Below are 14,260 nucleotides of genomic sequence, written 5' to 3' on the forward strand. Positions count from 1 at the left end.
TTACGAGCTGGGCCGGGCCATGGGAGGAGCTGACAGGCCTATGTCAGAGCCCGGTGTCTGCTGCTTCCCCTGACCTGCCTGTGCATCACGGTGGCTACTGCCTTCTGCTCTCTCCTGGTATCCTCCTCGGCTGAGTGCCCAGAACTACACACCGTTCTTCCCTGTGATGACTGAAATGCCGCATGTTAAACAAGTCTTGGTGACCATTTTGAGGCAGAGGCCCAAGCACAGGCTCTCCAGGACACAGACTCACCTGGGCATGGCGGTGAGAGTCTCCGGCAAGTTCCAGGAGGCCATGAGGCACACGGGGCAGACCCACCCAGGGGGAAACTGAAAGGCAATTTCCCCAGAACAGAATCTCATCCCCACCCCGCTAGCCAGCTGGGACCCCTCAGCCAGGCCCAGGAAGCCCCTCTACCCCCAGAAACAGCAAAACTGCAGAGGCATCAGCCTGAAAAGGCTAATTGTGAGCACGTAGGGTCGGCGGGGAGAGGGGGAGCCTGAAAATTCAGAATCACCCGAGGGCATTTCAAAGAGGGCCAAGTCCTGTGGGGACCAAAGTCAAAGAAATTTGGGTTATTGCTATTAAAACGAGGTCCACCTCACATCCATTAGGATGGCTACTATATAAAACACATACACACAAAACCAAACACCCCCCAAACAAAACAAACAAATAAACAAACAAACTAAAATAGCCCTGGCCGGGTGACTCAGTTGGAGTACTGTCCCGTACACCAAAAGTTTGTGGGTTCGATTCCAGGTCAGGGCACATATATACGATGCACGTTCAATCCAGGTCATACAGAAGACAACCGATCGATGTCTCTTTCTCTCTCTCAAATCAATAAACACATCCCCGGTAAGGATTTAAAAAATAAAAAAGCAAAAACCTAAAACAGAAGATACCAGGTGTTGGTGACGATGAGGAGAAACTGGAACCCTTGTGCACTGCTGATGGGAATGCAAAATGGTGCAGCTGCTGTGGGCAGCAGTATGGAAGTTCCTCAGAAAATTAAAAACAGAAATACGAGAGAATCGAAGATGGCGGCATAGGTAAACACCGGAGACTGCCGCCGTGGACAACCACTTCAAAAATACAACTAAAAGTCGGAGCGGACATCAACCAGAACCACGGGAAGGCTGGCTGAGGAGAGTCTCTTCAACTAGAAGCAAAAACAACAGCATTCCGACGCTCAGCGGAGGCGCAGTGTGGAAAATTTAAAGGTACGGCGGTGCGGTGGTGAGGGTGTGCGCGCAAAGCGGGCTGGCGGCTGAGGGCGCGATTGTCGTTTTCAATCAGGAGCGAGTCTCAGACTCTGGGCTACAGATCCGGGCGAGTCTCTAGGGACCCAGACTCAAATGGGAGAAGCGGGACTGTCTGGCTACGGCCCCTCCGAGGTTTGCAGCGATTGCTGGGACAGAGAGGCAGAGCCCCTGGGGACGGACTGAGAGCGGCCATAGCTGCTCCCTCCCCCCCGCCCTGTTGAGCCCGCCCCGCCCAAACCCTGCGCACAGCCATTTGCCGATCGCCTCAGGCAAGGGCTGGACTAGCGCCTCCCCTGAGGACTGAAGTTTTCCCACAGCTGATTTCCACCGCCAGTCGGCCTGGTGGTCAAATCCCTCTAGTGTTAACTACAACAATTAAGGCTTGGCTAGAACAAGACTGCGCACAGAGACCACAAGGGGGTGCACCAAGAAAGCATAAAAGATGCGGAGACAAAAAAACATGACAGAAATGGAGGATATGGAGCTAAGAATCGCAATTTTGAGGGCTTGCCATAAATTTGTGCAGAGCCTCATGAAAACTAATGAGACCCTCGATGCTACGATAAAGAAATTAGAAAGTAAGCATACACGGACTGAAATAAAGAATATTATACCCAATAGCAGACCAGAGGAGCACAAGAATCAAACCAAAGATTCGACAAAAAACACCCAATTGGAAAAGCAAAATGAAAAAAGAATCCGAAAGTGTGAAGATAGTGTAAGGAGCCTCTGGGACAGCTTTAAGCGGTCTAATATCAGAGTCATTGGAGTGCCAGAAGATGAGAGACAGCAAGATATTGAAAACCTATTTCAAGAAATAATGGCAGAAAACTTCCCCCACCTGGTGAAAGAAATGGACTTACAGGTCCAAGAAGCGCAGAGAACCCCAAACAAAAGGAATCCAAAGAGGACCACACCAAGACACATCATCATTAAAATGCCAAGAGCAAAAGACAAAGAGAAAATCTTAAAAGCAGCAAGAGAAAGAGACTCAATTACCTACAAGGGAATACCCATACGACTGTCAGCTGATTTCTCAACAGAAACTTTGCAGGCCAGAAGGGAATGGCAAGAAATATTCAAAGTGCTGAATACCAAGAACCTACAACCAAGATTACTTTATCCAGCAAAGCTATCATTCAGAATTGAAGGTCAGATAAAGAGCTTTACAGATAAGGAAAAGCTAAAGGAGTTCATCACCGCCAAACCAGTATTATATGAAATGCTGAAAGGTATCCTTTAAGAAGAGGAAGAAGAAGAAAAAGGTAAAGATACAAATTATGAACAACAAACATGCATCTATCAACAAATGAATCTAAGAATCAAGTGAATAAATAACCTGATGTACAGAATGAACTGGTGATTATAATAGAATCAGGGACATAGAAAGGGAATAGACTGACTATTCTTGGGGGGAAAAGGGGTGTGGGAGATGCGGGAAGTGACTGGACAAAAATCATGCACCTATGGATGAACACAGTGGGTGGGGAGTGAGGGTGGAGGGTGGGGTGGGAGCTGGAAGGAGGGGAGTTATGGGGGGAAAAAAGAGGAACAAATGTAATAATCTGAACAATAAAGATTAAAAAAAAACCAAAAAAAAAACAGAAATACTATATTATCCATCAATGGGTCTCAAAGAGATATTTGTACTCCTGTGTTATTCACAATAGCTAAAAGCTGGAAACAACCCAAGTGTCCATTGATAGATGATGGATAAACAAAATGTGATATATGCAATGGAATATTACTCAGCCTTTAAAAGGAAGAAAATTCTGACCCATGCTACAACATGGATAAAAATGGAAGGTGTCATGCTGAGTGAAATAAGCCAGTCACAAAAGGACAAATACTGTATGATTCCACTTACATAAAGTATCTAGCGTAGTTAGATTCATAGAGACAGAAAGTAGGATGTGGTTGTCAGGGACTGGGAGGAGAGGGGAATGGGGAGTTGTTTAATGGGGACAGAGTTTCAGTTTGGGAAAATTTCTGGAGATGGATGGGTGGTGACGGTTGCACGACAATAGGAATGTACTTGACATGACTAAACAGTACACTTTAAGAACGCCTGTGAAGGGGCCCTCTCCCTCCCCAGGAGCTCACCTCGCCTTTCCCTTCTCCTCTTCTTCCCCCACAGGCGTGCATCTTCTAAGGGACCCCATGGGGGCAGTGGGCAGCAACCGCTCCTCCTGGGCTAACCCCCTGAACCTGTCTCCAATGCCCCCTTTTTGCTGACTCTCCAATGAGCTGAAAGCAGCCTCCTTGGCTCATTTCTTTCCTATAACATTTCTAGAGGCTAAAGCAGCCCCACCTGGGCTCTCTCCGGTTACTTCTTCTATCCTAAGCCCTTCCTGGTTTCGCTGTACCCAGCTTTAATAAACGTGCTAAAAAAAAAAAAAAGCCTAAGATGGTAAGTTTTATGTGATGTGTATTTTACCACAATTTAAAAATAGGACAGCATGAAGCCTGGGGAAATTTGAGTACTGCTTTTAAAGTACCTAAAGGAATATGTGGTGGAACCTCTTATAAAAAACCATTAAAGACCATTTTACCTTTCATGGAAATCTGGATTTTCACATGGAGTTTGTGGCCCACTGGTATTCCAGCTTCGCGTTGGATCTTCCTGATTTGTGGATGGGAAGTTTATTCACAGCAAATATTCTTGTTTCTGAAACTAGTCAGTTAGTCACGAGAATACACTGGTACCTACCATGGGCCTACCACTGGGCAGGTATAGTGGAATATATGAAAGAAGAAATAGGAATAAGAAATAATATGAAAAAAGAAAATACAAAAGAAGAAATAATTATTACATTTATGTATTACTATTTGCTATGGGCTAAATTGTGCCTGCCCCCCCGTCCCCCGCCAGATTCCTACATTGAAGTCCTAACTCCCAGAACCTCAGGATGTGACTATTTGGAGATGGAGTCTAATAAGGTCATTGGATGGGCCCTAATCCAATATTACTGGCATCTTTATAAGAAGAGGAGATTAGGCCCGGCCGGTGTGGCTCAGTGCTTGAGCATTGACCTATGAACCAGGAGGTCACGGTTTGGTTCCCTGTCAGGGCACATGCCCTGGTTGCAGGCTCAGCACCCAGTAGGGGGTGTGCAGGAGGCAGCTGATCGATGATTCTCTCTCATCGATTTTTCTAACTCTCTATCCCTTTCCCTTGCTCTTTGTAAAAAAATCAATAAAATATATTTTTTAAAAAAGACAGGCACTCTGATAAATGCCTCACATGTACTATGTCATCTAGACCTCAAAATGAGCTTATAATGTAGTGTTATTAGTGTGCCCATTTTAAAGATGAAGAAACTTGAGGCCCAGTGAAGTGCAGCGAAGTGCCTCAAAGGGTCATACATCCAAGGAGAGAAAAGTGCTTGAATTGAAACCCAGGTCTACCCGACCTCGAAAATGTTGTTGAGACTCATTTTACAACAGATGCAAGTGTGTGAGTGTGTGCTGGCTCTGGGAGGAAGCACAGTCTTCATCGCAGGCAAGACAGCACCTGGGGTCCAAGTCCGGGCCCACTCCTCAGCAGAGCTCTGGGTGCGCGGGCAGCAATCATATGCTCCAGATGTCCCCGGCCTGGGCCCCTTTCCAATATCCTCACACGTGTAGGTTATGGTTGGGAGAATATGGCCTCCACAGCCTTGAATAGTCTCCCCTCCCACTTGTAAGACAAGCTCTCAGAGCAGGAAATGTTGCCTTTTTTTTTTGTCCATTCATGTACTCTCTCTGTTTCTGGCTCTTTTTGTTTTCTCTTTCTGTGTCTCTGTCTGTCTTTCTTTCCCTGCCTCTCTTTGTCTTGCTGTCTCTCTCTATCTCTCCACACCCTCTCACACTTCATTCTCTGGCTGGGAATCAGAAGACTTCTTGTCCTTTATGGTCACTTACACACCTAACAAAAGCCACCAGGACACTGGCTCAGTTCTGGCTACAGTTAAGGCAAGGGCGCCTCCTAGTGGGGAAAAGTCTCATTGGTCCTTCAAGCTCCAGCATCTCCTTCTCTAGGAAACCACCCTGAGGAGGGGGAGGTGGAGAAGATGTGACTGCCTTGCCTGACACCTTGTCATTGAGAATGTGCTCCAGTCACTGGCAGCCAGCCCCACAGGTGAGGGGACTTCCAACCCCACGCCTAGCCCAGCAGTTCCATCCTGATGAACATTAGCCAGCTGGGGACATCTAAAATGTGCTGAGGGCCCCATCCCATCTGGAATTATTTTCAGTGTGCCCTCCCCACACTGTCCCCCCATTTCCCTCTCACAGCGATCCTTACATGCATCCAGACCATGGTCTAAGCCCAGATCACGTGGGACGTTTAGGAAAGATGAAGTTTCCAGATGCTGCCTGAGACCTGCTGGATGGGCATCTTACACAGAGAGGTCTAGCCACCTGTGTTTTAACACAATGGAGATGGTTTTCGTGGATAGTGAGGTTGGCCGAGGACTGGGTGACTCCCTTCACCTTCACGGGAAGGCAGTGGGGTCCAGAGAGGTGGCCAGCCAGCCCCAGGCCCAGGACAGCTAAGGCCCACTTCAGAGAGGCCATGGGAGGCAGGAGGTGGTACACAGGCCTGAGGTATGAGCTGCGGAAACTGGAAGGAGAGACGCAGTCCACATCCTACAGATATTGGGTCCTTTCCCATCCCTACCTCCGAAGGCACCCATAGGTGCCCTTCTCACCCATGAGCACCGCCACTAGTATTTGTGTCTGTCTGATGCACCCACCCCTGCAGGCTCAGTCAGCTCTCTGGTGTCCTGCATTCCAGCTTAGCTCCCACTGGTCACACCCCTTACCCCAGGTTCTGGGCCAGGCAGCCTCAATTCCTAGAAATTCTAGGGAGAGGGGGTGTGGGTGCTAATCTCCTGGGGATGGGGGTCGGGTGGGTGTGTGTGAGCTGTGCTTTTTTTTCTGAGAGAATTTAAGAGCCCTGGGTTCCAGGGAAAGGTCTAAGGCAACTCCCAGAGCCCCCTGGGGCCTCTACCTCCAGCATCCTGGACCTCCTGGTGGAGATCTGTCCAAGCCATCACTCCATCCGCCCCTCCCCGCACCTCGGAGCCCAGGGCGCTTGTTCCTCTCCTCTGTGCAGGCCCCCAAGAAGCGAGGTTCCAACCGTCAGCTCTGAGGCTTTGCTGAGGATCCCCTAACTCAGACCTGCAGGCCAAAGATTTCTGAGGTGAGGGCGCCCCCTGCTGGCCCTGCTTAGAGGCAATGACAGTTGGGCCTGCGCCGTTGTCCTGGCGCTGGGGACTCGGTTTCCACCGGAAACCCACTCTCATCCGTGAGTCCCTAGAGGCGCCACTACATGCATCCATGTAGGTCGTGGATGCGAGGACCAAGCATGTCACCAGTAACGACACGGGAAAGCTCAGATCTCGTGACTTTATTACGGAAAAGTCCCAAAGTGCTCTCCCCTCCCAGAGCCAAGGCGCCCACGTCCGGGAGGACCCAGATCCGCTTCTGGGGTGGGCGCAAGGGATCCCCAGGTGGGAGGCGGTCCGTGCAGGCGGGAGCCCGGCACTCCCGGTCCCCTGCGCCACACAGGGGAGCCTTATAGGATGGCAAACACTAAAGAGCGTGCCAGGCACTGTTCTGAACATCTTCCCCGGTTAACCCACGTAATCCCCAAGAGGAACATACGAGGTAGGTACTATAACAGTTCTTCCTGCTGCACAAAGGAGGAAGCAGAGGCACAGAGAAGCTAAGTAACTTGCCCAAGGACACACAGCCCGAGAAGGGTGGGGCTGCAATGGGACCCGGCTCGGAGCCCACGCTGAGGACCACCCTCCAGGCCGCCCCTAGCTTCCTCATCCTTGAAAAGGGCGAGCCAGTCCCCTCCTGCCTTTCCAGCCAGTGCGGTTCAGAGCCGCGAGGGGAACCTGCCTCCTCACTTCTGTGGGTCGGGCCACGGTGTGCGCGCCGGCGCTGGGACCCTGGGACCCTGGGACCCTGGGACCCTGGGACCCTGGGACCCTGGGACCCGGAGCCCGCGGCACGGATGCGTGGGGGCGCCGGGCTAGGGCTGCAGCTCGTACTGCCGCTCCGTGGCCGTGTGGAAGTCCTCCAGCACCGACTGCAGGAACTCGAAGGTGGGCCGCTCCTCCGGCCGGCTCCGCCAGCACTCGGCGATGACGCCGCGGTACAGCTCGGGCGGGCAGGAGTCGGGGCGCGGCATGCGGTAGCCGCGCTCCAGGCTGCGGATGACCTCGGGGTTGCTCATTCCTGGAGGCAGAGGGGACGCGGGGCGGCTGCAGGGCGGCAGGGGCGGGAGGCACCGACCGCGGTCTCCTCCCCCGCAGGTCACGTGGCTGCCCGCCGGGTGCCCCCTTGAAACCGGCCTTTATGTACTTTTCACTGCCCGGAGCGCCGCTGGCAATGAGGCTGTGGACTTGTCCTCAGTGCGGCCAGTTCCTCTGTGGGCGGGACCCTACCTGGCTCTGTGATTGCCTGACACGCAGCCGAAGCGCATGGCTCGCTCGCTGGGCAGGTGTTTGGGGAGAACGCACCACTCATTCATTAGGAGAGACTGTTCAGCTGCCCCAGGCCCTTCTGACTGGGGCGGGGGCCCGGGTTTTACAACCAGGGAGGGGCTACTCCCAAGGCCCAGGCCTCCACTGAGATCAAACCAACTGGGGGTAAAAGAGTCAGACCCTGACCTTTTCTTATTTCTAGGTTTGGGGGCTGATGCAGCCCTAGGGAACAAGGGGGCGCGGCCCTGTTGACAAGAGCGATGTTGAAGGGGGCAGAACAGCCTTAACCGGTTTGGCTCAGTGGATAGAGCATCAGCCTGCAGACTCAAGGGTCCCAGGTTTGATTCCAATCAAGGGCATGTACCTTGATTGTGGGCACATCCCCAGTGGGGAGTGTGCAGGAGGCAGCTGATTGATGTTTCTAACTCTCTATCCCTCTCCCTTTGTCTCTGTAAAAATATCAATAAAATATATATTCTTTTAAAAAGAAGGGGGCAGAACACCGCGCCCCCCCCCCCCCCCCAGACTGGTATGCCTGGTTACTGTCCCCACCATCGAGACTCCATTCTGACACACATTTGGGCACTCCCGGCACATGGATGGGCTGTCTGCCATCACAACCACCCAGGACCACAGGGGACCCGAGAGTCGCCACGGGAAGAAACTGCCTACCTGGGTAGGGTACTCGCCCGTATGTGACGATTTCCATCAGGAGGATGCCAAATGACCACACGTCCGCCTTGATGGTGAACACCCCAAAATGGATGGCCTCCGGGGCAGTCCACTTGATGGGGAACTTGGCCCCTGCGGGAAAAGCCATGAGCAGCTCTGTGAGGCCATGGCTGACTGACCCCACACCCCACTTCCTGCTCTTCCTGTTCCTCCCAGTCTACAGCGTCTTGCAGGGCTTGTGTATTTGTCCAGAGAGTCACTGAGATTCACTAGGACGCATGGCCAAGTGCGTGCAGACAACGGGGAACCACAGCATGAAAGGACAATAGGGACACAAACGTCACCCCGGTCACCCTCTTTAGGGCTTTGTCCAGGGGGCTTCCCTGGGCAACCACCCCGTTTCCATCTGGACAGAGGTGTCCCTTTCCCCCTGACCTGGCCTTGTGAATAACAGGGACTCAGGGCTTGGGCGAGTCACTTTAGCTTGTCCCTGCCTATTAATCCTTTCCTGCACAGTGGAAATGATGATTTGTGTATCTCTGAGAGTAACAGTGCGGAGGGGATTCAAATGCCGCTGCCCCACAAAGCCCTGCAGATGGCTGCCATCTGATCAGCATTCAGAGCGGATGGCATGGCTCAGCACCTGGCCTGCTCCCATCTCGCCTAGCGTTCTCCACCTCCCCAGCCAGCCTGAGGTCCCTCAGGGGATGAGCCATACTGATCCTTCTCCTGCACCCACTGATTAATGTGCTCAGCCGATATGGCTGGCCAGCCTGCTTGATAAATGTATGGGACCCCTTCGATTCCCCTGGTGAAGAGGAGTTTTACTTCAGTTATGCTAAAGGGCTCTGTGGAAATCTAATTCAGGTATAAGGTTTTGCTGCTCATACTTGAGAGCAGTGCCTTCTAAAGTGTCCTTTGAAACCCTAGTTCTATGGGAGGTTAGTAGATGATAAAGTGGAAATGTATTTTGGGCTCAAATCAGTTTGGAGGAGTGCAGCAAATGTACACAGTGGCTTTCCTGCAGGACTTCTCAGTGCCTTTAATATGCTGGTATGCCTTGGAAATCACCAAGGGAGCCCTGGATGGCCTTTGCAGTATCTGCAGACCTACTTCACATAGCCATTCCTCAGAGGGCAGTAGTGCTCTGCAGAGCACAGTTAGGGAAAAGCTGATCCACCTGGGGGTAAGGCCAGAATTGTGGAAACCCCACAGCTCTCTGATCTCTTCACACAGGGCTCTGCTATGTAGTGATGAGGAGAAGTCCAAGGGGAGTTGGGAGTTGGGGAAGGTTAAGTCGCAAGGTCTCCCTGTGGTTGGGAGTCTCTGCTCACCCTCTTGGGCAGTGTATTCATTGTCGATGATCCGGGCCAAGCCAAAGTCACCGATTTTGCAGCCCAACGTCTCAGACACCAGGATGTTGGCCGCCCTGAGGTCACGGTGGATTGAATTCATTTTCTCAATATACGCCATTCCTTCGGCAATCTGGGGGAACACGCCACAAAGGGAAGGGCAGCATGGGGACCTCCATGCAAGGACCTCGCCCATCTGGGGCGCTCTACAAGGGGAACTTGGCCCCTGCGGGAACAGGGGAGAGGAAGGACCCTGCCCACCCTCACCACCAGCCTGTCTGTAGAAGCATCCTTCATCCTCTCAGTCTGGAAGGGGAGGGAAGGAATGCTTGATGTTTGTTGTCTTGGGTAGGTGCATGGAGGGTGGTGGTGCTGGAGAAGGAGCAGGTTCTTGGGTGGAGTAGAAAGGCTTCCACTGTCCTCAGCTGAATAAGCTACACACCCTTGTCCCCTCGAAGCCCAGAAAGGCAGAGACAATGCCATCAGAGCTAGGGGCTACCTCTCCTCTCCTTCCAGGTGTCCGCAGGGGAGGGAGACAGCAGAATGAAGACAGGAGAAAAGGGAGGTCTCTGGGCAGGGGAGAAGAAAAGGAAGGGGCAGGAGGGAGAGGGGAAGGGGGGAGGGTTTCATTTTCTGTGCCTGTTGGAAGCACAGTTTTTGGAGCAGGGTGCCCTGGTTTGGAGTTGTTGACCCCTGGCCTGTTGCTGAAGCTCCCCGAGTTGTCACTGAACTTATTGGAACACAGGAAAGGGGTGTCCAGGTCATGGAGTTGGGTGAGCATTAAATGAGACAGGTGGCTGAGAGCCTAACCCAGCACCGCTTCAGGGCAGGCCCTCAGGGAGCAGGGGCCAAATCCCGATGGAACAGAGGCAGGAAAAGAAGAGGAGACTCCATGGCTGTCCCCTGTCACCAGCACTGGGCCGGAATAGCTGTTTGTGCTGCTCATGTATCCTTTAGCCAAGGAAACTCACTCAGGCTTCATTCTCTGCACTCCCATTGATAGATGAAGAAACTGAGGCAGAGCATAGAAAGCCAGTTAATCATCTCAGACCTGTGGCGGCAAGAAGCCAGCACTGGGATTAATCACACCTCTCTTTCTGTTTCCAAGTGTATTGATTTATCCATGAAGGAATGAATTCATTCATTCATTCCTTTGCTAAATCATTCCATCAACACACACTTACTGGTATGATACTGTGGGGACTATAAAGCTAAGTATCGAGTATCGAGTAGCATTTAGCAGTGCTCATCCCATTAAAAAATATGTATCGAGTAGTACTAGAAATACCAAAGAAAGAAAGAAAGAAACAAAGAAAAAAGGTTGAGTAGGACCCAGATCTGCTTTCAAGGAGAAGAATCTACCTTGAATCTACCTGCATGATGCTAACGAGAACATACGAGCTAAGTGCTCTCTAGCACTTTTCTGTCCAGGGAACGTTTACTAGAAATGACACTTGACTTGGGTCATGAACATTGATTAGGATTCTTCCAGGTGAGAAGAGAGTCAAAGGCATTTGGGGAAGAGAGGAGCCCGGGCAAAGGCTCTCAAGGCATCAGAGAGCTGCCGTGTGGCTGCGCCTGGGGTTGTGGTTGGAGGGGAGCTGTGCATTCCATCCTGTAGAGCAGGAAAAGGCCTGCCCAGAAGGGCATTGAGTTTGAGTGTTTGTGTGTGTGTGTGTGCACGCATGTGCACCCGTGGTGAGGTACTAGCATGACTAGAAAATGGTTTAGAAGCTGATCACCTGGGAGGTTCTGATTTTGGGTTTCTTAACCCTCAGCATCTTGGCCATACCTGGGGGTGAACTGAGGTGGCTTTTCACATCCTTTGCCCCTGGATGACTAAGGAATTGAATACAAGGCAGGAGAGAGCGAGAGAAGGAAAAGAAAGGAGCCCACGGGTTTATCACTCATATGTGGTTTGAAACCGGTTACCAGAGCTAATTTTCTGAGACCATCTCACCAGCCTCCTCAAACCTGTCGGTGGAAAAAGGGTGTGGTGACATCAGTTCCTGCATCGATACTAATAACAGATAAGGCCTCCGGGGTGGGGAGGGGTGTGTGGGGAGGGGAGGTTTCCTTTCTGGAGCCGGATGTGTGTGTGCATTTACATGTCTCATAGGTTGACCACAGATTTTCTGCTGAGAGTTCCAGTTTTAACAGACGCACACTCGGGGCCCCCAGATGGGTTTTCCTGCCAGTGAGAGGCCTCAGCTAAAATCGCTGAGGAGGAAAGAGCCTCCTCTCCATTCCCCGCCCCCCCGCCTCAGAAGATGCTTGTGGACACCTCCTGCGGAAGAAATGAGGTCACCACAAAACACTTGCCTGCCATGCTACATGGAATTCATGCAAACTCTCTGGGTTTTCCATACCACCATCCGTTCTCCCTCTCTTCCTTATTGATAGAACCCACATCATCCCATCATGGTTGCCCAGAATGAAGACTACATTTCCCAAGATCCCTTGCAGCTAGGTGTGGCCAGGAGGATGTCAGAGCAATGTAGTGGGTGACTTCTGGGAGCTTTCTCTAGGGAGGAAAATGGGCTTTCAACCCCTTTACTTCTTCCTGCTGACTGAGAAGAGGACAAGATGGTAAGGCGTGAGCATCCACCTTGGGCAATCCGATGACATGCTAAGACACCTGGCAGATGGAAGAAACCTGGGTCCCTGTGACTTTGAGAGACAAGTCCACCTACCACCCAGACTTTCCACCTTTGGATGTTGACACATTCAAGCCATTATTACTTTGGGTTTTCTGTCCTTCACAGCCCAGCCTAAATCAGATAGATACAACCTCTAAATAGTTGATTTTGTTAAACCAGAGGGCAGGGAGGAGAGACCTGGAGGCCTCGGCCCCCCATGAGGGTGTTGGCACTCAGGTCCGCTGCCCTTGGCAGCTCACAAACCTGGGCCGACATGTCGATCAGTCTTGGGAGGGACAATCTGCTGCCTTCATCCGTCTTCAGGAAATCCAGCAAGCATCCTGAGGAAAGAGAAGCTGCAGCTACCCTTCTGCAAATGACCCCTCCCCGGCCAGGCCAGCCTCCTCCAGGTGTGGGCTGCTCCCCACCGGGGCCAGAAGCAGGTGGCGCTCAGTGGGACTCTTGTCCACAGAGAAGAAATCCATCCACAGTGTCAGAGTGCCTTCCGCTCTGCAGAATTCCAACCTCGGTCCTCACGGCACCCAGGAGGCAGCTAATATGCTCCCGGCAACTCACAGGAGGTTAGTTTTCAGCCAGGTTCAGGGTCACAAGCCAGGGAGCCAGGAGCAGAACCTGCTCCTCTGACTCTAAGTTCTGTGCTCATTCCGGCATGACCTTCTCGCTCCCTTCACCCTTTGTTGGTAGAAAGTGTGCCTCTCAGCACCAGAATAGAGAGACCCAGGCCCTGGGATTTGGTGTGTCTAAAAGCCCTGAGGGACACTCACCTGAGGTGTGGCTAAGAGGTGAGCAGGGGAGCCATTGGGTCCCCAGCTCAATGTGGGGCCCCAGCTCAATGTGGCCCCCCTTCAAGGCGACATTTAGAATCCACAGGAAGCAATGTGTGGTCAGTGTCACCGGAGGGGTGAGAAGGAGGTCAAAGGCCAAAGCCCAATCCCCGGCCCACTGCCTCATGAGAGCTTGGCCACACTGGGGACCTCAGAGACCATCAATTCCAATCTCTCCTTTCACCGTGTGGTAAAATGTTCATATGGTTTTAAAAGGTCCCATGGCTGGTGAGTGGTAGACCTGGGACTAGAACCATCTCTGGATGCCCAGCCTACTGCTCTTTCAACTTGGCCATGGTCTGTTCTCCCCAGCAGGTGTCAAACAGTGTTGGCCACAGAAGGCATACTCCAAGTGCTCCTGAGCGGAGGACACAGCTCTAGAGAGCCACTGACTAGTACTTGTCTTGTTCCTCCCCTATGTCCTCTATGGCTATGGGACACCCTAGGCGCACAGTATGTTGGCTAATCCACTCAGCCCACGGCTCAGTGATCCCCTGCACAGGTCCCCTGCCAGGCAAACCCATGGCAGCAGATGGGCCTCTGCCTTCTCAGCCCCTAAGCCTATAGCCTCCCCCATCCCTGCCTCTGTCTGAGGGACACAGGCCCCCACGGGGCACCACCTCTGGCCATGTACTCGGTCACGATGTAGATGGGCTCCTTGGTGACTACGGCATAGAGACGAACCAGCCTTTCATGCTGGAGAGTTTTCATCAGGTTGGCCTCGCCCAGGAAGGCCTCCGGAGACATGGTTCCCTCCTTCAGGGTCTTGATGGCCACCTTTACATTGTTTCTGTAATAACCTGAGCCGGGAGACGGGGCGGGGTGGGGGAGAGAATGAAGAAGCCATTCAGAAGTCCCAGAGGCTGTGAGAGGTGATCTCTTAACCAAAACCTACATAAGCTTTTGGGAGCCATCCGATGCTGGGAAGTGGGCTGCGGGTTGAGGCTAGAGCCACCCCCTTAGGAAGTGGCCCTGAGCTGGAATGTACAGCTTCTGAGGGTGAT

General features: G+C 52.2%; 1 protein-coding gene across 1 annotated transcript in view; it reads right to left on the reverse strand.

Annotated features, from left to right (window-relative positions):
• Positions 1–6,646: 6,646 nt before the first annotated feature.
• BLK (BLK proto-oncogene, Src family tyrosine kinase) overlaps positions 6,647–14,260 on the reverse strand; it is a 48,337-nt gene continuing 40,723 nt past the window's right edge. Inside the window, exons 9-13 of the mRNA XM_070415494.1 lie at positions 13,877–14,056; positions 12,676–12,752; positions 9,755–9,905; positions 8,421–8,552; positions 6,647–7,500 (exon numbers count right to left, since the gene is read on the reverse strand). Coding sequence (XP_070271595.1) covers positions 7,295–7,500; positions 8,421–8,552; positions 9,755–9,905; positions 12,676–12,752; positions 13,877–14,056 — 746 coding nt within the window. The 3' untranslated portion in view covers positions 6,647–7,294. The remainder of the gene's footprint in view (positions 7,501–8,420; positions 8,553–9,754; positions 9,906–12,675; positions 12,753–13,876; positions 14,057–14,260) is intronic.

This window comes from Myotis yumanensis, unplaced genomic scaffold (assembly GCF_028538775.1).
Source record: "Myotis yumanensis isolate MYYU_CA2020_CCGP unplaced genomic scaffold, mMyoYum1.0.hap1 SCAF_5, whole genome shotgun sequence".
In the NCBI taxonomy this organism is placed as follows: Eukaryota; Metazoa; Chordata; class Mammalia; order Chiroptera; family Vespertilionidae; genus Myotis; species Myotis yumanensis.